Here is a 23,027-nt window from a genome sequence, read left to right as displayed (position 1 = left end):
TCTCTATCTAAAATTTGTCAAACTCTGTTGCCGCAGTATGTTTCAACACCAACGTGTTCCTGCCATGTTGAGTGGTGAACCTTAAACCCTTCGTGCAAGACAGTTAAGTTACTCGCACATGTAACTTATTGTCGAAGCACAAGAGGTTAGGATAAAACTTAAAAACTATTAGTTGAACATTGAACATGGTTCATGGAAGTCGCACCGATATCTTTCAAATTCCAATTAAGGCGCAATGTTTTTGATCATGTACATTTGTACTTTTTAAACAGTTATTGATGAGGAAAATCGCTTAAGAAAACTGTATCGTTTTATCCAGATGTAACCTAAACATGGGAAAAAGGGGCAAAATGAGCGGAAGAATTGCCATCCGTAGCTTATTATCTGGCAGAGAGAGTAAAGAAATAAAGAAGTATGCCACAGGACATTTTCTTTTCCCGACCCCGGACCACAAGGTGGCGACTCTTGTCTTTAATGTGAAATTGCCGCGTAGCAAGCAGACAGTTTAACGTAACATCCGTAGTCACCGGAAATACTCGTGTTTTGTTCCCGTGTATTCGTTTGTCAGTAAATAAATACACGTTTTGTGGAGACAGTACATCGAATTTCTTGAACTTTTTGATGTAAATAGATCGACATTCGTCAGTAGTATCTCCAGAGGTCACTCAAGGTTTTCCAAAACAGGTTACTGGTCGCTATTTTATGGCATTATGTGTGAAGTTGTTAGCCAGCTAACTCACCATGCTAACCTAAATTTAGTTAATTTATAAAAGACTAACTGTCACGTTTGCCTTACGATGTTATGCCAATGTTTTCTTTTCTATTTCTCTTAAGCCATCTTTGTATGGAAGAATGGCATTGGACGTCAGTTGATCTGGCTATTTCCGGCGTCGATATACATTTATATAATACATTTTATGAGTTAAATGCAATCAGTCATTCCGTTGGGTGGGAAATTGGTGGGGGGCAGCACTTTACATGGTACTGAGTTTCATGGCTAGGTAAAAGTGGAAAACTTGTTCATTGCGCCTGTCTGGATTTGACACCGCGCGCCTCTGCTTGTATTCCGTTTAGGAGACGTTATCCCCTGTGTTGAGTATCCAGCAATGACACTTGCCTGACTGACTGCGTCCGTCTGTGTATGTTTTTTTAAAGGCTATGGAAAAGGGTAAGAGATTTGTCAATGTAATATTGTATTTGAAGTTTGCACACTATTGTCTAGCTATCAAATTATATGTTTGTATTATGCCTTACCAGGGGCTATCATTATTGGGAGTGTGGCTTGGATCGTTGCATTTTAAGGTACTGAAATATGGAATGGACTGTGCATTTTTGTGTGTAGATTCGCAGGCTGGTATTGCCAACCCGGTGGTGGGAGGCCTGGCCAGTCACAGCAGGTCAGAGGATGAGGAGTCCACGGGGGTGAAGGATGTGAAGAGATCAGCAGCACAGGCATTCGGTGGTGGAGGTGGAGTGCCCAAACGCCGCAGCTCCTCCAGGTTCGTTTCACATAGAAACAGAGGGCCTTGCCTGTGTTCGCTACAGATTCACCACTTTACATTCATGCTTTACCATTTACTGGAGGCTTATATCTATAGCCACTTACAGTGTAGGAGAGGCAGACATTTTACCTATACAGTGGGGAAAATAAGTATTTGAACCCCTGCCGATTTCACAATTTTGGCCACTTGCAAAGAAATGTGTGATCTAGAATTGTAATGGTAGGTGTATTTTAACAGTGAAAAACAGAATCCAGAAAACTGCATTTTATAACATTTATGACTTTATTTGCATTTGATGCAGAAAATAAGTATTTGAACCCCTAGCAAAACATGACTTAGTACTTGGTGGAATAACCCTTGTTGGCAAGCACAGACGTCAAACATTTCTTGTAGTTGGTCACCAAATACACATATCTCAGGAGGGATTTTGGTCCTCTCTTCTTTGCAGATCCTCTCCAAATCCTTAAGGTTGCATTTTCAATGGGATGGAATGAGGTTCAACTCCAATATTCCACATTACATGGCCCCATCCATAGTCCCCTTGATGCGGTGGAGTCTTCCTGTACCCTTGGTAGAGAAACAGCCTGAAGCATAATGTTTCCCCCTCCATGCTTGACGGTGGGGATGGGGTCATATTCAGCATTCTTCCCCCCTCCTAACGAGGCAAGCCGAGTTGATGCCAAAGAGCTTGATTTTGGTCTCATCTGAACACATCCTGTCTTCCAATCCTCCTTAGAATCATTCAAGTGTTCATTGGCAAACTTCAGGTGGCCCTGTACATGTGCTTCCTTGAGCAGGGGGACCTTGCGAATGCTGCAGTACTTCAAAAAATGACGGGGTAGTGTGTTGCCAATGGTTTTCTTGGTGACTGTGGTCCCAGCTTGCTTGAGATCATTCACAAGCTCCCCCTGTGTAGTTCTGGGGTTATTCTGCACCTTTCGGATGATCACCGATACCACACAAGGGGATATCTTGCATGGAGCCCCAGCCCTAGAGCGGGTGGCAGTTGTTTGGTGGTGCTTCCATTTACAATTAATCGCACAAATAGTTGTCTGTTTCTCACCAAGCTGCTTGCCGATGGTTTTGTAGCCCATTCAAGCCTTGTGCAGTTCTACAATCTTATCTCTGACGTCCTTAGACAACTCTTTGGTCTTGCCAATGGTGGTGAGGTTGAAGGTGTGAAGTATGATTCTTTGGACAGGTTTATTTTATACATGTCACCAGTTGAGATCAGGTGTACCTTGTTGGATCTAATGAGGACTAATCTGTGTGCTTCTTGGGCACATAACTGGCCATTTGGAGCCAGAATTCTTATAGAAATGTTATAAAATGCAGTTTTCTGGATTTTTGTGTTGATATTCTGTTTCTCACTGTTAAAATACACCTACCATTACAATTCTAGATCACACATTCCTTTGCAAGTGGCCAAACTTGTGAAATGAGCAGGGGTTAAAATACTTTTTTTCCCCACTATTTGTGTGAACCCTAGAAATTGAAATCATGACTATTGTTTCATAACATTGTATGTTGCATTTTGTATTTCGTATGTTGCACTACCAGTTGAGTTACACTGTGGAATGTATCAAAACTTCCACAGGTTATGTGGGGCAGATTGCAGAACAGGGCAGGTGCACTTATAGGGTGCCAGTGGTATATTCATTGATCATATTTCTCTCAGGTCAATCAAGAGGAAGAAGTTTGACGATGAGCTGGTTGAAAGCAGTCTGGCCAAATCCTCCACCCGAGTGAAAGGTCCGCCGGTCATCGAGCCAATCCGTTGTGCTGGAAGTGAACCCTCATCCAATGAGAAAAAGAAGGTAAATGAAGAACCTCCATATCTCAGTTTTGCTAAAGAGTGTTGGTTGCTGCCATCTTGTGGTGATTGTCATAGTAGTCATTGATTACCTGGTACTCTATGACAAAATGTTAATGTCTGTACATTGATTTACAATGAGGGATTTGGCATATTATGCCACCGTACTATGATACACACACATACACTAACAACCTTTATTCCCCCTTAGGTGTCAAAATCGAGTTCCTCCATCACTCCCCCTCTGACCATGGTGATCACCCCTCCCCCTATCACTAAAAGGGTGAAGAAGACCAAGCAGACACTGCAGATCACTAAGGACCTGGGTCGCTGGAAGCCCACCGATGACCTGCTGCTCATCAATGCTGTCCTACAGGTAAGATGTACAGGAGTCACTTCAGTGGAGGACCTCCCTATGTGTGACCACTTCCACACTAAATTCGAATTCAATAAAGGAAAGTAGATTAAAAAAAAACTAAAAAAATCACAGAATGAAATGAATCAATGTTTAATACAGAATGTTTAATACCAACTGAAAAACTAGATCCGAGAAAATATGCTCAATCTGTTTGAATGCTTGAAAACGGGATTACAATACTTGGGTACCTTTTTTAAATTAGTTTTATATATAATATTTGTTTTCTTAACTTGAGAAATACACCAAAGGGAAATTCTAAGGGTTTTCAGATCTTGTTCTGTTTGTCACTGTGTAACTGTGACTGTGTATTGTCTTAATGTAGACCACAGACCTCACGGCAGTACACCTGGGAGTAAAGTTCAGCTGTCGCTTCACCCTGAGAGAGATTCAGGAGCGTTGGTATGCCCTGCTGTATGACCCCGTCATATCCAAGTAAGATGCTCTACTCTAACAAACTGTCCCTTTCAGCTTTTTACTCATTGATTTGCCATATGGTCACATCATAGTCATATGTTGTTAAATAATTGTGGTTTTATTGCAAAAAAAAAAAGATTTTCCTCTAATTCCCAAGTCTCACCCCAACCACATCTTGAGTTAATAACGTTCTGCGCCAAATAAGCAAATTGTCTCATTAACATCTCTCTCTCTCTCTCTCTCTCTCTCTCTCTCTCTCTCTCTCTCTCTCATTCTCTCTTTCTCTCATATATATGCAGATTGGCATGGCAGGCCATGAGGCAGTTGCATCCAGAGGCCATTGCAGCCATTCAGGCCAAAGCACTCTTCAGCCAGGCAGAGGAGGCACTGCTGGCCAAGATCAGCTCTGTGAGGCATTTCATTTATCTCTGTTTACTGCCCTCTCACATCATTTGGCAATGGGGTGTTCATTTTCCCTTGATGTGGGCCATGTACCTGACGGGCTGTATTTCACTCAACGTGACACACCAAACGTTGCCTGATAAATGATTGTGGGCAATTATGTCCAGGGCCTGTATTGTGTAACATCGGTGTAGCAGTTGTTCCTCTGCACAGAGACTGATGAAACAAGTTGTGACAATGTAAACTCTTACATGCACATTTTCTTAGAGCGTCTTATATGTATTGCAATATGAAATGTATGCGTTCACTCCACTGTGACACGGATGGCATTGTGTCTGCAAAGGTTGTACGTGTAAATGATTGTGTGTGTTTGTGTTCTTCTTGAGCAGAACAGTCAGCCCAAGCTGGAGGTGTTCTCAGAGCTCCTGAGTAAGCAGCCGAGTGTCTTCTACCCCTCACGGACCCCCAAGAGTCTGATGGTGCACTGGCAGCTTCTCAAGCAGTATTACCTGCTGGAGGACCAGAGCGGTGAGCTCTCTTACTCACCCTTGGGCTCGCTGAGTCACAAACCGGGCCCATAATTGATCAAACTGCCTTTGATAACTACACTTGGATAGGAACTTAGAGAGATATGACAGGCTTAGCAAGTTTTCCTTTTGTACAGACAGGAAAATCTACGTCCACGATCCTTTCCTGTTCAATTGGATTGGATGGGATGTTAGCTTTTCAAAATTAGTTACTTTAAGTTAAAAATGTTGTTAAATGTACTTTAAGGTGGCAGAAAATGTCTGTGGGAATTAAGTTAGCCATGTGTACAAGTTGATCATTCAGACCAACGTAATGATTGCTTCACACTGTGGGTGTTAGATTTGAGAGTGTGTCGGAATAGCCTCTGAACTCTCTTCCTCAGTACCTGTCTGTTGCTAAAAACACCCTTCTCTGTTGCAGTCCAACCTCTCCCCAAAGGAGACCAAGTCCTGAACTTCTCAGATGCAGAGCAGCTGGTAGATGATGCTAAGCTAAAGTAGGTGTCTTGTCCTGGTGTAACTGTCAACAGGCAAGCACATTTCACATTGATCTGTTCTTAGAAAATTGACTGACTTTCTCCCCCTATTTCTTCCCTTCAGGGAAAGCAGAGATGAGGTACTTGAGCATGGTGAGTCTGTTACAAAATGCTTTCAGAAAAAAAGGCATTCAGTGTTTGTTCCATTGCTAACTCTTGTCCCTTTCTTGATCATGTTTTTACTGGTTCTTGTTTCACTTCTCTTTTACTCTTTTGCTCTCTTCCTCCGTCATGCTCCTCACTCATTGATCATTACCTCTCCCCCACCAGAGCTAATGATCTCTGACAGGCATCAGAAGAGGGAGATCAGACAGTTGGAACAGGAGTTGCCTCGCTGGCAAGTGCTGGTGGACAGCATCACAGGTCAGACACAGACACACACACACAGACACACACATGCACACAGTTGCACACATCAGTGGTGTTGGAAACTAGACAGTACATGCCAACAGAATAGGCCTGGGACTCACTCAGCTGAACCAAAAAGACATAACAGACAATTAACTATGGAATTGAACACATCGTGTGAGTGAGGAATTTCTCACCTCATAGCTAAATCTAAACCCTTCTACCACAGGCTGATATATTGTCAGGCAGTTATGTTACAATTGTAAATATAAAATACTGTGTGCTCTGGATGCAGTTGTTAGTGGTCTAAGGGGCTGACTCAATTCCAATGAATGTGTTTCATTTGTGGCATGCTCTCAGGAATGACCTCCCCGGACTTTGATAACCAAACCCTGGCAGCTCTGCGGGGACGCATGGTACGCTACCTGATGAGGTCAAGAGAGGTAAGAGACTCACCAGCTGTGTGGAAAAGTTACATATCAACCAGGACACAGCTCCTGCCTTCACACCTCACGCTGTGATGTGACGGCGGAGGGAGATTGTCCACCTTCTTGGGCACAGTATGTCAGAATGGAACTGAAAGTTGGGGACTGAATGGTTTTACTCTCTTTGGCACTGCTCTATATATTTTGCTTTTGTTTTGCTTTGGTGGTGTAGTTTTTTGCTCAGGACTGTTTGACCCTGTATTTTAGAACAGTAGGTTACAATCATGGTTTGTATAGTAAACAGTCTAGGTCTTGACATGGCTCACTGTATCTCCTCCGCTGTAGATAACGCTGGGTCGAGCCACCAAGGACAAGCAGATAGACGTGGATCTTTCATTGGAAGGACCTGCCTGGAAGATCTCAAGAAAACAGGGTATGACATTGCAAGTGAAAGAGTATGCTGTTCTTGGCAAATTCTGGATGAAAACGCCGAAGTTGGTTCCTTGATTCAAGTTGGCTTGGAGGCAGTAAGAAACTTGGGAAGGCGGCGTAGGGGTGTATTCCGACGCGTAGCGCAGTAATCTCAGATAGCACAGGCAAAAGTCACGAGATAACTCTTCAATATTCTTACAGAAATGTACAGTTCTTATAGGGTGAGGGGGTGTGTGTGTCTGGGGGTCAAAGAAGGGGGTGTGAACATGAGAGGGTGTGAGTATTAGGCAATGGGGGGGGTTCTAGCTTGACCAAGGACTATCTATGCTAAATATGCCTGGCTCCAAACATCTCATAGACCAAGGCCAACAATGAACTCTAATGGCTCAGGCTCCAAACATAGACAAAGACCAGGACTCAAGTTTGATGGCTCTGGTTCCAGACCCCTGGTGTTATTCAAACTGAGAGTCTTTCTACCTTTTATTGCTTTTCCTCAATATCCTCCTTAAACTAATTTGTGACTGACGATAATCCTTTTCACCGTCATTTAAAGGGATTATAAAACTGAAGAACAATGGGGACTTCTTCATTGCCAATGAGGGCAAGAGACCCATCTATATAGACGGTAGACCTGTACTGTCTGGCAACAAGTGGAAACTCAACAACAACTCTGTAGTGGAGGTAAGGAGAGGGGGATGGATTATGGGTGGGGGAAACATGTCTGCAATTGTGAGTTTCCAGACAGTGCTCGCAACTGAAGTTGAGTTGAAATATGGAGGCGCCTTGCATCTTTGGATGACATTATCTGGATCTTTGACCACGGTCTTTTGCCTCCAGATTGCAGGCCTTCGCTTCGTGTTCCTGATCAACCAGGAGCTCATCTCCCTCATCAAAGCAGAAGCAGCCAAGATGAACCAGCAGTGAGGCTTCCCTGGAGGAACTGCCCTAATCCTGGGGCAGGAGGCAGCAGTGGCCTGAGCAGATGAGCTCTGAGGCCTGGCTGAATCCTAGCAACCGGCTGTTCTACCTGAGTTTGTAGAGATAGACCACAGTCTGCCGGGACACAATCAGACTGATGTAGATGCGTGAACAATTCCACATCACCAGTGGGGATGGCTTATCATGACACTGATACAGTTGGGACAATGAGTCATACTCAAAATGTATGGAGTGTGGGATGCTCTCATATATGAACAGCTGAACAGTTGACTGACTTAGAATTCAGAACTCGGAACCTTAAGCCAGGCTTCAAACTCATTTGAAAGCTCAAAGTTAGGTTTTGAGTTGAAGTTTGAGTTCTCTGGTTTTTTCCACCTGCTTAAAATGATTTTCCAGTTGGGCCCAAAACTACTTGTTGTTTAACATTCCTTGAATCTATAGATGAAGCTCTTGTGTGAACAGGCCATCAAACTCCAGACAGATATGCCATACACAATATAGTTACTACAGGCACACAGTTTTTCAGAGTTGTCATGAATTGATAACACATCTCCATTAATCTTGTCCCTTTCAATGTAAGAGTGCAGTCATTGATGGCATTTTTACAGGCACGCACTAGCCACAACTGCACGAGCACCAGGCTCAGGAAACAGTCCATTCGACAGGAATTTGTCGAAATCAGCACCATCAGCTTAAGTCCTATGAGGGAGCGTCTGTGTTTCTCATGCTCTTATGAGTGTGATGGATCCATTCAATAAATGTTGTTAGTCTAAACCTGTGGCAAAATGATTTTTGTGTGTGTTTTAGGACTATGGTGCAACTTCAGTTAAAAGTGAGTATAGAAGTAATGTGCAGGCAGGCAATAAGGAGTTCTGTTCCGAAACTAGCAAGCAAACTACCTAAAAGGCATGCAGAAACCTTGCAAACAGCCCAATAGGGCATATCCTGGATGGATAGTGGGAAAGACACAGGTGTTTATCTATCCTTCACATGACCATATGCTTTCAAAATACATTTCAGGATGGTACCAAAAAGTACCTCAAAAAGTGTCAAATTGTTGCATAGTGTTACTTTAATATTAAATGGTAATTTACCCACTTGCTTGGAATAATACCCTCCTGGTGTAGAAATGACCGCAATGTAAACCCTCTGTGTCTTATCATTAAAAGACGTGCTAGAACAATGAGGCAAGTATTAATTGCACCAGTGTGCTATTTTATTAAGTTAATTATTAATGTCAATAGTGCCGCCTTTCATCACCCGATTAATATCTTCGGTCTGCTTTAGTAAGATTTGATATACAACTAAATTGATTGTCTCGTGTCAAGTTGTTCACAGGTGATGGTTCTCAAAGGTGAGATATAAAGTGTTTTACAACCTGTAGAAGTCCATGTATCTTAGATATTGCCATAGGTGTTTGACACCTTTCAGAAGTTCTATTTGCTGCTGTATTAATAGACAGCCTACAAAATAAGTGGATTTCGAAGCAGAAAAGGTTTCCTCATATTATTACATTAGCCATAAGCGAAATAGGGGGCTTTCTTAAAGGCACCCAGTGCAACTTTATAGGCTTGAGACTCGAAAAATAAACATTCAATTTCTTGTCTTTTTTACACGTAGTAAGTTTCAATAACTCCCTACCATTTCATATCGACATTCAAGGAGCAAAGATGAGACGTCGTTGTGTGGTGAGAACTGATAGAAAATCGTACACAACAATCGCCGGTGGGGAGAGGCCATTTTTCCATTGACTGGAATCCTGCTTTATTTATTGGTGGCACCAATAAATAAAGATATGTGATGGTATGGAGTTATTGAAACTTACTTGTAAAAAAGACTAGAAATTGAATGTTTATTTTTTAAGCCTCGAAAGTTGCACTGGGTGCCTTTAAAAAAAACTAATATATCTTAGTATATGGGCATTTTTTTAAATATGAAAATTAAGTACCGGTATATGCCTTCTATAATTTTGACGTAATTGTTTTCGTGCTGACGTAAAACTCTTCCAACGTCAGTGAGAGGAAGACCTCATTCTTCAGTTTCACATAAGTTAGGCAAGCACCGGGCTGTCAGAGGGAGAGGACGCTGCAACTTCATGATACTAACAAGTAGCTACATCACAAGTGAGTACAATTAATTAATAATTGAACTCTACCCTTTTTCTGAATTTAACAATTTGCAAATAGCATTCTAAACAATCAAGAGTCTGGTTAGCCAAAATGGCTATCTGGAGGCTGAGCATGTTAGCTCATTTTAGCAACCATTCAGGTAATATTTACAATTATTTTAAATGATCGATTAACGTTTGCCTATCATCGCAGTTTAATTTAAATTGCTAGAGTAGGCCCTACTTTTATATTTCGCCCCATCCTCATAGCCATATGCAGGTCTTGATGTTTCGCAATATCGGTTTGCCAGATTGACACTTTAAAAGTTCACGAACCCGACGGTGACAGAGAACCAGTGGTTAAATACATGGTTTTGAATTGTTGTTAAATTTCCATTTAACAATTATGTCAACGTCAACCCATCCGTTATTGTTACTCGCACTGCTGATCAGTAGGCTAGTTAGTTGGCTGGAATCCGATGTCCTGTGTGTTAATGCAAGATAAAGACGTTAACGTAAAATTAGCTTGAAAGACAACGGCGCCTCTGTCTGAAAACGTTGTTAGTGCAGTGGTTTAGGGCGAAATCCCTTTTTGTGTATAGTTTACTTATAACAGTCTTCTTCTACTGAAACCTATGGGAACACGTTGAATCCAAATGAATCAATAAGTCCGTACTTGAGTGAAATTGCAGTCACCTCCCAGCTGGCGGACAGTCCCGCAGTCACCTTCCTAGACATGAGATTGTATTTTATTGCCAAGTCGTTCCATTGGATCCACCCATGCACATAGTTTTCGTGGATACTTGATGATTCAGTTCTTGGTAGCCTTGTTTTCAAATATAGGAAACACTCAACAAAACAACAGTGTTTTTTTTGTGTGTGAAACTTTTTATGAACAAGGCAGATTCAATTTTACTGACTGACTGATTGGCCCCCATGTGATTATTAAGTAATCCTACTTCGATCAGCACCTTAATTGTAGTGACTATGCAGGGACTTAGTTTAGCTGCCTAGGTCTGCATGGGCAGCAGGTTTTGGACCGTCCAGTGCTGACAAATTCAGAATTCTCTTGCATGCATGTCAGTCTAAGCCAATGCTCTGAAGCCATGTTATCAGTGCCAGTAGGAGTTCTACGACAGTCAATAAACCATTTACCAACAGGTAACTAATCATAGCTTCTTGACCTTTTATCTCTCCCAGACTATTCTAGGGATGATATGAGATAGTAGCATTGCTTACTGAAAAGGGGCTTCTCACCACTTGTCATTCATACAGTATAGTAAGTGTGAATAAACATTACAAGAATAACTGAGAGAACCATACAGCAACCTAATGGTGAAGGAGAACTGACATGTCACACTGGTCATGGGTATGATGGTAAGAATACATTTTGTGAACTGGCTTTTTTTTTTTTTGTCATGTTGAGGTATGAAACAATTTCTAGATTGTGGGGATAGGAAATAGGTTACATAGGCCTTAGTCTGTGTGGAACCAATTCTGTGTGGCACCAGCCCTCCCCTTGAACCCGCCCCAGGTTTTGGTTGGTTCTGCAGAAGTTTTGTAATTGTACCTGATTGGTCCCTGAAAGAGGTGTTGCACTTGTTTGTTACATTCTCATTGGTCCGTAAAGGAGAACATGAGTTGGCAGGCTTGTAAGGAACCGTTAAGGTTGGTGAGTTATGCCTTGGTCATAAAAGGAGCTTCCTGTACTGTGAATGGCAACATACTGGTCCTCAACCCTTTAGAAGACTGGACTATTTTTTTTCCTTCTGATTTTCAGGTTACTGTTTTTTTAGTTTTGTTTGGTTTTTACTTTTCACTCCAAAGCACATCTGTAAGAAATATGTGCTAGTCTTATGTCTCAAAATGTGGTGAATACTCGTGTTTTTTGGCATTTCTTTTATTGTTGAATCCTATTCTTTCAACACTCAAAGGTTGCTTCTTAAAATACATGAAACATTGATTGAATTTGAAGCATATGTGATGGAATTGCTTACAGGGATATTAATTGTGTAGTTTTGCTAAGTTTACACACTGCTCAGAAGTTTCAAAACAGCTGTGTGTGTTGGCTGTTGCTGTGATATCATGTGATGTAATGGATTAACCCAGCATAACATAAATGTGTAACCCTGTAATTTGTGGTTGTGTTCTTGCCAGCGACTGCCTGTGGTTGATGTTTACTTGGAAGTGGCACTTTGCTCAGTATTGTAAAAAGGTGTGAGAAAATCTGTCCTGTCAGCAACTCATAAGATGAATGGGAGGAACACTGGAAAATCGAGTTAGACAAAAGCAAAAATGACATACAGATAATAAAATACCCATCTAATGCCACCCAAATCACCGGAAAATGAGAGAAGGCATACCTCATGAAATACTCTTCTGAGTCCAAGTCTAACATCAATCTGCAGTCTGACTAAATACACTTTTCTACCAGCATTCAGTAGAGCCAGAACACAAGTAGGAAGGTAGTTCAATGATGATGAATAGTTTGAAGAAGAGAAAAGCCCAAAAGCTCCTGAATCCAAAATCTGCATCTTCATAGACGCATTGGCAAAGCCTTTTCAAAAAAGACAGTTGGCACTATAAGGGCTGATGTTGCAGTAGCCCCTTATACATGTGCCACTGTGATCAGATCAGTTTATCGTATCGTATTCGCGTGTAGGTGTGAACATTTTCAAGGGAAACGGCTCTTGTCGTTACGTGTTTACATGTGCAAAATGTGAACCGTTTACATTGCCTCGGGCATGCACAAAGACCACGGAGACCACCTGGTTTGTTTACTAACAACATCAACGTGGATCCGCATCGTGCACAGGCAGTGTAGTGGCTTAAAGTTCCCTTCTTTCTATCAGCATATAGTTCTTAATATTTTCTTTGAATAACCACTGCAGATGGAAAGAAAACGAGTCTACGCGTGGATGTGTTTCAACAACGGTAGAAAACTGTGTTTGCTCCGTCTTTTACTGAACTCATAATTATATGACAGTGGTATTAGTTACAGTTGAGACACCCGAAATAACTTGCATGCGCAGCAATCCTGAGACGTGATTTTTAGTTTGCACATGAATACTAACGTCTTCTTTGATCCCAGGAAATTTGAGCACATAACCCATCTCCCTTACGGAGATATTGGTGAAGTTGTTTAACCTACTTCATTGCAAACGTCTAGTTTTGCAAACGTGTCTAGTTTTTGTGCAGTAGTGAATAGAGTCTCAGTCTACTACACCATACATAGCATATCATGTTTGTAGAAAATGATTAAGGTGCAACAAATGCCAATAAGCATATTTTAAATGAAATGATTCACATTGCAAGTAAAATGGTGCGGCTGGATTAGATACATGGGAGGGACAACGGTGACGCAGTTTGGATGTAGCGACAAACATTTATGTGCTGTAACAAACAGTGTTAACCAGTAGCCTATGTGAGTAACGTGGGTTTTATTAAAACATAGCGTGTGTAATGTGTAGCTATTTTATTCCGTTTATTAACCTTTCCGGCTGTCTGTATTACTAGCCAGCAGCAGACGTAAAGGAAAGGGAATTAACCCTGAAGTTAAAAACATGTAATCTACTTCGGCAGCGGAGCATTTTACTCCCCCGCAATCTCTCTACAAACTTCCATATAGACGCGGGATCAGCAGAGGAAAATCTACTTTCCTTTTGGGAGAAACCAGGCCAGTCGTTCCCACGACTACAGCACCTTGCAAAACAAATTATATGCGTTCCAGCAACAAGTGCTGCGAGTGAGCGCTCCTTCAGTGCAGCAGGGCGCGTTATAGAAGCCAGGCGCTCTCCCCTGAATCCTGACACTGTAGATGCTATTTTATTCCTGCATAGTGCTAAGACAAATTCTAAATAGAACGAAGGTTAGGCAAATCAGCAGAGGTATATTTTGGTTACAATAGGATGGCTACGTTTATAGCTTGCGTTTTGGGCGCGCCACAATGCCAAGAAGTTTGTCGCGACTGTAATGGCATATTTCATTGTGGGGGTGATTGATAGCTTAAGGCTTACGAGACACGGTGTTTTCTGATGTTTTACTGAGTCCTCTCTGTCTATCACGCACACACACACACACACACACCTACACACACACACACACTAACGGAAGCAAAAAAGGTTTAAATTAAGTGACGATCCCTCAAATGTCGCGTCTCCTTAAAGCGCCGCAAACCTGCAAGCTATGAGTCAGCTGTCAGTATTGGAAGAAGCCTTAACGTCTCGAAGATGAAACTGCCTGGGTTATTTTGTTTCGTTAGGCTATTAGTTATATTTTAAAACAGCCAGTCATTGTAGCCTACCACTCGTGGAATAAGGAATTTCAAAGAGATGATGGAGTGATTTGACTCAGAAGTGACATTGGGCATTGGCAGCGCGAGATGTTCAGAACAAGTTAAACTTCTAGCTCAGTAACATCAACAGCTAAGAAAGAAGGTAAGAAAAATAGTCGGAAAACTTTGATTTGCAAGGGAAGCAGGCAAGTGTTGGGGTTGTTACAGTATATAGCCTACAATGTGGTGAAATTTCGGAATTAATAGGCTGGAGTCGGCGTTTCCTTAATATTCTTTCTTTTATTTTGCAAAAAACAGTAGGCTATATTACCATATTAAAATGGTGTACCAAATTGCGTTTTATTACTGATAAAAAATTGTAGGCCTACTAGCCTATTGGATCAGTCTCCTTTCAAGAACAGGCAAGAACTTTCTAGCCTCTAACTTTCTAGCCTCCTGTCACCGTCTCCCCCCAGTCACGCACCGCCTCCCCCATGACACATCGGCCTGATTTGACACGCCCTTTTCTGAGCCGAACGATCGTGGTAAACCACCTCTCTCGAAAGGCTCAGACGATCGGCGGAAAAACGAACAGTTCACATCTAGACCCCTTATACATGAGGCAATTGTAACACGTTCGCGAGTTTCTATCGGTGCAGACTCGATGTAAACGGTTTACACTGACACATGTATAAGGGGCTATTGTGTCTCTATTGTGGTGGCCAGTGCTAACAGTATAGCCTGGGCAAGTGCGTAAAGCATTCATCTGTGAAGTGCTGATGAAGGGGTGAAAGAGGTCACATCACCTCTAGCTGAATGGGTTTTCACCAAAATCCCTTTGTAGCACTGAGATGTCAGACCTGAACAGCTGCTTATTATATTTCTTCATAGAGGATACAGTTGGAACATATACAGAATAATCATGAACCTCAAGGCATTTGTATGAAAAGCAACAGCACATGCTCTGTTGTACTATAGATGACAAAATATGAGTGCTAATTTATTGTGTTAATGCTACACATGAGTCTTCATGTCTTTTGTGTTTTGGGGTTTGATCCTCTGCAGACTTGCTGTTTAGCAAGATTGCTGAAAGGGCATATATTTTGCTTAACACCCAGCAGATCTACGTATAAAGAAATCTAAATCTAAAATTCTGTGTGTACATATTCCCTTATATGGCTGACTGACTGTCGGTACTGATGGAACCGCATATTCATGTTTTAATGTTATGATTTGGTTGTTGCATGCTGGTTCTTGTGTGAGCATAGACATGCTCACATGGGGGACTGATGGAACCACAAAATAGCTATTCTACTGTTATTTTGTATAATTTGTATCTGTAACTCTACCCTTGGGTGTGTTCTCCAGAATCCTGACTGTGTCCTCCGGTCCCTTCTTCAACTTTTTCTCATTTAGATTCTAACAGTCCTTTTCTCTCTTAGATCACTAATGCAATGCAGCACCTGAGACACTGCCAAGGCCTTGCTCGAGTGAGCTTCCTCCGAACGCAAAGGTACGTCTCCCTAACATCTCCCTTGCTGCCCTTTCCACCTCCACTTATAAAACTGTATGCTTGTAGACTCATAAAATATGACATAAAAGTAAATCATTAGAATGTTACTTCCCATGCCTGTTCGCTCAGATTTGCGCAAGTTCACATTTGTTTTGTCTCTGGTTCTTCTGTGCCTGCTTCTATTTGCACCATTTCATTCACAGTACCCATGCGTGTCTGTTTTTATGAGGCACTTTTAATCAATTCTTTCTTCCTTTCTATTCCCACTGTTGTAAAGGCATTTAGAGTGAACATGATCTCACTTATTCTACTTAATGTTTGAACGTATGCCATAGCTGTATTGTGTTGAATAGGAGGTATTTGGTGCAGCTAAGTATCAAAACATAGCTGTGGCAACAGGAACCGAGCCCTGCATCAATCACAATTTGACACTGAACATACATTGTATATGAAAGCTTCTTAGTTTGTGTCAGACTCCAAGGCACTGATGAGTAAATAGTCATATCTTGGAGAGTACCATCATAAAGTTAATAATTCTAACCAGAAGCCAACATGATGACTTGGCATACAAAAAAGAGTCTTCAAGATATGTACTTGTTAGTGATTTTAATGGCATTATTACATAATTTTGTATTACATTAAAAACTTTTTTTTTTTCAAACCTCACTGAAGCATAAAAGCAGTAATTGATTAAAACGTCAGCTTGGCATTTAATACAAACCTTCCCCCAAAACATACCCCAAAGACCTACATGTAAAGCACAAACATTTCTCAGTACTTCAATAGAACCCTTATTCTCTACATCAGTACTAAGCACGTAGTAGTAAGTACTAAGTACCCTGGGCCCTTATCAAAGCATCTCAGGTAGATGAGATGAGCTTGCAGTATGCCACTAGTGGCAAGGTTGCCCCACAGTGTGTGAAACTTACACAATACCATGCACTTGATGTTTACCACTGCCCCTTTAGCCACTCTATACCTAAATGTCACACTGGATACATTTGACCTAGATATGTATTATAACCAGAGATTGTGAAATGTGCAGCACTTTGTTTTTATATATATATATTTATTATACGGCTCTTCAGAATGTTCCAAAAAGTACCGTTGATTTGAATGGGCCATCCCTACGTCATAGGTCACATTAATTCCTGCTAACAGACCGCTGCGAAAGATAATCACCGCTGTCATTGGCAACGGGTTTTGTACTTCTAATTCACATCTTTCATATCATTCCGCCAGAAGTCCAGTCATTTTAACGCAACAGTAGACAGTAATTGATAGTTTTCAGTGACGTCACAACAATTGTTAGCTGACGGGCAAAAAGAACAGCGAAACAGCGAGAAACAGTGAAAAACGCCGAGCAGTGCCTACTCAAATACGATTGCCATCAACCACAGACCATACCACTATAGCCAGACAGAAATATTCACAAGGGAAAACAAATTAGGAACTTGTGATACATTTATTGCAGGTGTCCTGACATTTTTATTTCGTTAACCTCCCCACAGTCCCTGTCTGAGCTCCAGTGTGGAGATATTTACATCTAGGCCTATCTAATAGAAAATCCGTCCCCATACACATCTCACAGAAAGAAACAGAAAGCCTACAGAAGCACAGATAGTTATTTAATTTTCAGAAGTGGTTGGGTTCACAACGATGTCGTCTGGAAGGTGAAAGCTAAAAACCATCTTCATAATAAGAGCAAAGATAAATGCCATTTATTAGCTAGGTACCAGCTAGCGAGGTACCTGCTGTAAGCTAGCAGCCGTTAGCCTACCCAACGATGTTCGTTATGTTTTGAAACAATTCCCTGGTTTAAACCAGTACGAAAACCTTGTCTGGCGAATGACAACTTAAATGATCTTCCCATATATTTTCTACTGACATTGTAGTATTACTAGTTGAATGACAAAATACACTAGCCTAACCTACTTGCTTGCTTAGGTACTAAGGTAGATCAGCAGCTGGGTAATCCCATTTGAATCGTTTTGATGCTTTGTTTCTCTTTATTACTTGATTTGTTCCCATTTTAGGTAGTTATTCTGATAAATTAGGCGACCAGAACAGGGTGACTGCTTTTCTTTCCAGCTCCAAAAGTAAGTCTACAGTTTACTGTGTGTCCGAGAAAAGTTGAACCAGAAGGCGCATACAATCAGCTGGCAGCCACGGCGAAATAAACACTTCTTGTATCAGTTGGCAGGAGCGGTAGCGGGTTTTAAATGCGATTAAAAACTAAATCCGGGGTTGTCTCCTCGCCGATTTAAACAGCCAACCGAACAACAGCTGTCTGGCATTTTACTAACTTATATTAAAAGAGCTTGAAAGGTGGGTGGTTCCTGTATTAGCTCCCGTGTTAAATAGCTTTGGAACGTCTTTTTTGCCCTTCAGCTGGTCATTCTGACGTCAGCTGAAAACTATCAATTTGAAGTCAGCAAGTAATGGGTTGCTATGCAACACCTGAAACTTCAAAGTTCTATTTGCTTGAAGAACTATTTATTTCTAAACGGGACTCATGAAACGGCAACTAAATCATTAAAAAGAGGTATGTTGTATAATTCCCTTCAGGACGAAACAACACCCTCCGCTTCGCGTCGGTGTCCGGTTCACCCTGTCGGGACTTATTTTCCGATAAGGACCTGCGTTCTATACATCATCCCTTACATAGTTTGCTATGACACCATAAATCGGTTACACTCAGAATTCTTTTTCCATTTCTGTGGTAACACAGTGATAACATTCCTTTTCAACTAGGTGAGCATTCTGAGCTCTTTGTTTTCTTAAAAGTTCGAACTGTGACGCATGTCATTCAATTATTTGGATTTTGATGTACAGTGTTGGCCAAAATTATTAGAACACCTGACAGATCTGAGAATATTTACTTTTTTTTGTCTCCAAAACATGATTTAATTGCATAATGTAAATGAAACATGCAGATGGTTGTTCTGAGCACAAGTGTCAGATGAAGTGAGTCCTGCTGTTTTAATCGACTTTTAACTTTAATATTTGATACGTCCACCTTTTGCAGCAATTTCAGCAGAACATCTCTCTGGCATAGAGTCAATATATTTCTTGAGAACTTCAACACTAATGTTATCCCATGCCTTCTGCAACTCAAGCCAAAGGCTTTCCTTTAAATGTACAATAGATCTGTCCAGTTTATTTTCCAACTCGCCCAAACATTTTATATCTCTCCCCCTCACTTCGTCGAACATACACTCTTCGCTTGTTGCCAAGTTATTCAAACCTGGAGTCATCAGTCAACAACACTTCATACCAGTCTTTCTTTGTCCATTTCTTGTGTTCTTTTGCAAATTCTGTTTCTGTGCTGCTATTCTGCCAGAAAGTCCTTTTTCTCACAGCTTCCGACGCACAGTTCTTGAGGACACTATTGAACCATAAGTTATTGTGGTGTTGATCTCGTCAAACAGTTCTGATGAAGTCTTTCTTCGGTCCTTAAGACTGAGAATTCTGAGATGCTTCACTTGTCTGTCTGAAAGTTTTTTTTTTCAGCCTCTCCCCTTTCAGTTCTGGTGGCATGGCGGTCTAAAGTGTACTTTACAGTGCTTGGACTACATGTCAAGTCCTTGGCTATGCGGCGGTAACTACAGCCAGCGTCAAAAAGGGCCTTTATTCAAACCCGTTGCTCACTCATTAGCTCATTCTTCACCTTAGCCATGTTCAAAGAGCAACATTTGCTTCAAGACTGCGTCTAGAGGCTTTGACTCTATACCAATTGGGGGTGTGGCCTCAGTGACAAAACCCTGATGTTACCAATCACTTAATGCGGAAGATAGGCCTTGTACATTCAAAAGAATCACTGAGCTGTCTCCTAAGACTCTTGCATCACCATCAATTTACTCATGATCACACCTGACAATGATTACACAAGTCATTTGGCTTCTTCTGTGAAGGAACATGACTGTGTGACATTGACAGTGAAATAGGCCTAGCTGGTTTTTGTACGGAAATGTACCTTAATCTACTTATGATGGCTCTATTCCATGGTTTATAGAGCATAATGATGACTATGTAGGTATTTCATAAGTTTTAAGGGTATTTTAATGGCCAATTCAACAAAAACAACTGAAACCTCTTAAATATGCCTAGTGTTCTAATAATTTTGGCCACCACTGTATATCCTAACGTTAATTATTTAATTGCATGTCCTATCGGCAAACGTTCGCGTTGTCACGTTAATCCATTATTAAACTGAGCATATCAATATCAATTGTTTATCTATTATTACATTTAGTATTTTGATTGTTTAACAGAATGGCCGATGTTTGACACTGTCCGATAACTGACATAGCTACGCTTCTGTTGTTTAGTGTGACCTTATCGTCTTTGTTTGTTCAGGATATGGTTACTAGTCAAACTCTCATAAAGTTAGCAGACTTCAGCATGTTTCTTCATGCTTAACAATTTACAGTACACATTGCACAATTCAGTATTGGACAATATATTGCAAAATATATAATTGGACGGCACTAATTCTATTGCATTAGAATTAATATGTAGGCTGTTTTGGTGAATGCTTGTGCACTTGAATTAACTGATGCATTTTATCCTTTAGGGCCCAGCTTCTGAAAGGTGTTGCACCTGCAGTGACAGCATGTGTGCTTCCTCGCTGGCAGAGCAGTGGCGACTATGGTGGTCAGTCTGGACAGGCTCTCAATAGCCTCAGCCTCAGGTGGACACACTTGTTAGCTGGGCTTGTGGCTGGAACTGGCGCTGTATTGGCCTATGGACTCCACAACAGCCAGGTAAGACTGCATTACAACAGCTCTGTTGGTTTTGTTCAGCCATCTTGATTAAAGTAATTCATGCTTACAGGTGCTTAAGCCTTAAGGCCAAATTAGCATTTAAGTGACCAGTACATTTCTCCCTCTCTCTCTCTGCAGTGATTTTGTCATTTTGTTGATGTTTTTCCTCTTCTTCCATCTTCTTCAGGCTGAGCGGGCAGCCACACCCATTGAACCAGTGACACCATCATCCTTTCCCATCTACTCTCAGGATGAGGTCACCAAACACAAAACCCTCAATGAGGGCGTGTGGGTCACGTACAAGGGAGGCGTCTACGACATCACTCAGTTTATTTCCATGCACCCGGGTGGCGATAAGATCCTGTTGGCCGCAGGTGGAGCGTTGGAACCCTTCTGGTCTCTCTATGCAGTCCACGGGCAGGACCACGTACTGGAGATCCTGTCCGAGTATAAAGTAGGAGAGCTGAGTCTCGAGGACCAAAAGAAACAGCAAAAGAATGCGGACTCGTCTGACCCATATTCCACAGACCCTGAGCGACACCCAGCGCTCAACATCAACAGCCTGAAGCCCTTCAACGCCGAGCCCCCGCCTGCACTTCTGTCCGACAACTACATCACTCCCAACGCCCTGTTCTTCAAGCGCAACCACCTACCTGTCCCCAGGGTGGACCCAAAGACCTACAAGCTGGAGATCGAAGGCCTTCCGGGCCGGGCGGTGTCCCTGACGCTTAACGACCTTAAGACCCGTTTCCCCAAACACACAGTCACGGCCACGCTGCAGTGCGCAGGGAACCGCCGGTCAGAGATGAACACAGTGAAGCAAGTGAAGGGACTCAACTGGGGCATAGCGGCCATAAGCAATGCTACCTGGTCCGGGGCTCGTTTGCGGGACGTCCTGCTGCATGCTGGCTTTGGTCCAGAGGTGGCTTCTAAGGCACAACACGTGCAGTTTGAAGGGCTGGATTGTGATGTGACAGGGACAACCTACGGGGCTTCCATACCACTGGGAAAAGCTGTGAGTGAAGTAGGAGATGTGCTTCTGGCTTATGAGATGAATGGGGAAGACATCCCTCCTGACCATGGATACCCTGTTCGCGTGGTGGTCCCGGGAACTGTTGGAGCACGCAATGTCAAGTGGCTGGGCAAGATCGTGATCAGTGAGGAAGAAAGTAAGAGTCACTGGCAGCAGAATGACTACAAGGGCTTCTCCCCGAGCACGGACTGGGACACGGTAGACTTCAAGTCCGCCCCGGCCATCCAGGAACTACCCATCCAGTCTGCGATCACCCAGCCAGCAGCGGGAGCTACTTTGGACCGCAGCATGGAAGAGGTGACGGTCAGAGGCTACGCCTGGAGTGGCGGGGGCAGGGAGGTTGTCAGGGTGGACGTCACGGTGGACGGAGGAAAGACGTGGCACATTGCCCAACTGGAGAACAGCGAGAAGGGACAGAAGCCTGCACCATCTCCTCCGCCAGGTCAGGCCTGGGCCTGGAAGCTGTGGGAGGCCACTGTCCCTCTGCCCGCTGAGGCCCAGGAGCTGGAGATCATGTGCAAGGCCGTGGACAACAGCTACAACACCCAACCAGATAGCGTGGCTCCCATTTGGAATTTGAGGGGGGTCCTCAGCAATGCCTGGCATCGAGTGAAAGTGAATATAAATGAGGACAGCGAGGGAGAGGAGTAAAGGTAGAGAGAGGCTAATTCTAGACAGACTCAGTCCGAAGGGATGGGGCGATAAAGCCAAACCTTACCAGGCCAGCAGAGGCAGAAGCCCTTAACCTCAATAATGTTGGGTTAGGGAGTTTGATGAAGATGTTGCCAATTTGATGCACAAATGATCAGTTTGGTCTTGTTCTTTGCAGACAGGGCTAAGTGAACGTGATTCTTACTGCTTCCAGCTGAACATGTGTTGCCTCAAAAGGTTGATTTCTTGCTTACCATACAGAAAAGAAAATATTGTTTCCACAGCCAGTGAAACACATGGAATGTATCAGTATGGTGTCAAATTCTGATTATCAATATAAACCAATGAATTGCAGCCTTTTTCGAAATGATGTGGATTGGGGTAGCAAGCCATATGAGTCACTTTGTGGCCTATGAAAATAAATTATGAACACTCACTGTCAGTATATTTCACGGAGATAGGAAACGGTCCTAATCCCTCAGGTCTGAATGCAGAAATAATAACATGAATGAAAATGATTGCTTATGTTTTCTGCACTATTCCTTGGACCAAAAATACTTAAATGTCTTTAAAGAGCATAAAAGATATTTTAGTTTTGGAGAAACCTAAAAATATGTTACAATACATAGTCTTACGAATCTGTGGAAATCACAATATAAGTATAGGCAAATATGATCAACAAATGTAATTTGTCAAACATTTTCTCATGTTAAATTATTGTTTTGCACTTTGTACAGAAGTGGACATTTTCAGTTTTAATTATTTTTGTTTGATATAGTTGGAAATGATTGACCCAACTTATAATAAAGGGAGCTTTGCTTACTTTGCTTAAAACATACCTTAAAAATGGTAAATTGCTGCATAGTATGTTTTTGAGGTATCGATATGCAAAATCACCCTGCTAATGAAACAACCCTACTGTCAAAGT

At 42.1% G+C, this 23,027-nt stretch overlaps 2 protein-coding genes across 3 annotated transcripts; both read left to right on the top strand.

The window, feature by feature from the left end:
- The first annotated feature begins 542 nt into the window (after positions 1-542).
- On the top strand, positions 543-8,478 carry mcrs1 (microspherule protein 1). Its single transcript, XM_080846493.1, has 15 exons — positions 543-684; positions 1,075-1,168; positions 1,343-1,499; positions 3,181-3,319; positions 3,527-3,691; positions 4,056-4,165; positions 4,447-4,555; positions 4,939-5,077; positions 5,498-5,573; positions 5,677-5,705; positions 5,883-5,975; positions 6,321-6,403; positions 6,731-6,818; positions 7,371-7,498; positions 7,655-8,478. Exons 2-15 carry the CDS (start codon positions 1,159-1,161, stop codon positions 7,739-7,741), a joined length of 1,413 nt encoding a protein of 470 aa, XP_080702619.1. The 5' UTR covers positions 543-684; positions 1,075-1,158; the 3' UTR covers positions 7,742-8,478.
- A 1,298-nt stretch (positions 8,479-9,776) lies between these two features.
- On the top strand, positions 9,777-22,940 carry suox (sulfite oxidase). Of its 2 annotated transcripts, none has more exons than XM_080846576.1 (4): positions 9,777-9,879; positions 15,553-15,649; positions 20,226-20,415; positions 20,603-22,940. In XM_080846576.1, exons 2-4 carry the CDS (start codon positions 15,591-15,593, stop codon positions 22,097-22,099), a joined length of 1,746 nt encoding a protein of 581 aa, XP_080702702.1. In that variant the 5' UTR covers positions 9,777-9,879; positions 15,553-15,590; the 3' UTR covers positions 22,100-22,940. The 2 variants fall into 2 exon arrangements, with proteins under 2 accessions (XP_080702702.1, XP_080702703.1); XM_080846577.1 differs by having other exon boundaries at positions 9,794-9,879; positions 15,579-15,649.
- The last annotated feature ends 87 nt before the right edge of the window (positions 22,941-23,027 follow it).

Source organism: Sprattus sprattus, assembly GCF_963457725.1.
Source record: "Sprattus sprattus genome assembly, chromosome: 10".
Taxonomy (NCBI): Eukaryota; Metazoa; Chordata; class Actinopteri; order Clupeiformes; family Clupeidae; genus Sprattus; species Sprattus sprattus.
This window is presented reverse-complemented; position numbering and strand designations above follow the sequence as displayed.

What these genes read in the sequence shown, in the direction of transcription:
- suox (XM_080846576.1), top strand. Translation starts at nt 15,591, where the DNA reads ATGCAGCACCTGAGACACTGCCAAGGCCTTGCTCGAGTGAGCTTCCTC. An exon ending in AGCTTCCTCCGAACGCAAAG is followed by an intron (nt 15,650 to 20,225) that starts GTACGTCTCCCT and finishes TTTATCCTTTAG; the next exon opens with GGCCCAGCTTCTGAAAGGTG. An exon ending in ATGGACTCCACAACAGCCAG is followed by an intron (nt 20,416 to 20,602) that starts GTAAGACTGCAT and finishes CATCTTCTTCAG; the next exon opens with GCTGAGCGGGCAGCCACACC.
- mcrs1 (XM_080846493.1), top strand. An exon ending in TATGACCCCGTCATATCCAA is followed by an intron (nt 4,166 to 4,446) that starts GTAAGATGCTCT and finishes ATATATATGCAG; the next exon opens with ATTGGCATGGCAGGCCATGA. An exon ending in CCTGCTGGAGGACCAGAGCG is followed by an intron (nt 5,078 to 5,497) that starts GTGAGCTCTCTT and finishes TCTCTGTTGCAG; the next exon opens with TCCAACCTCTCCCCAAAGGA.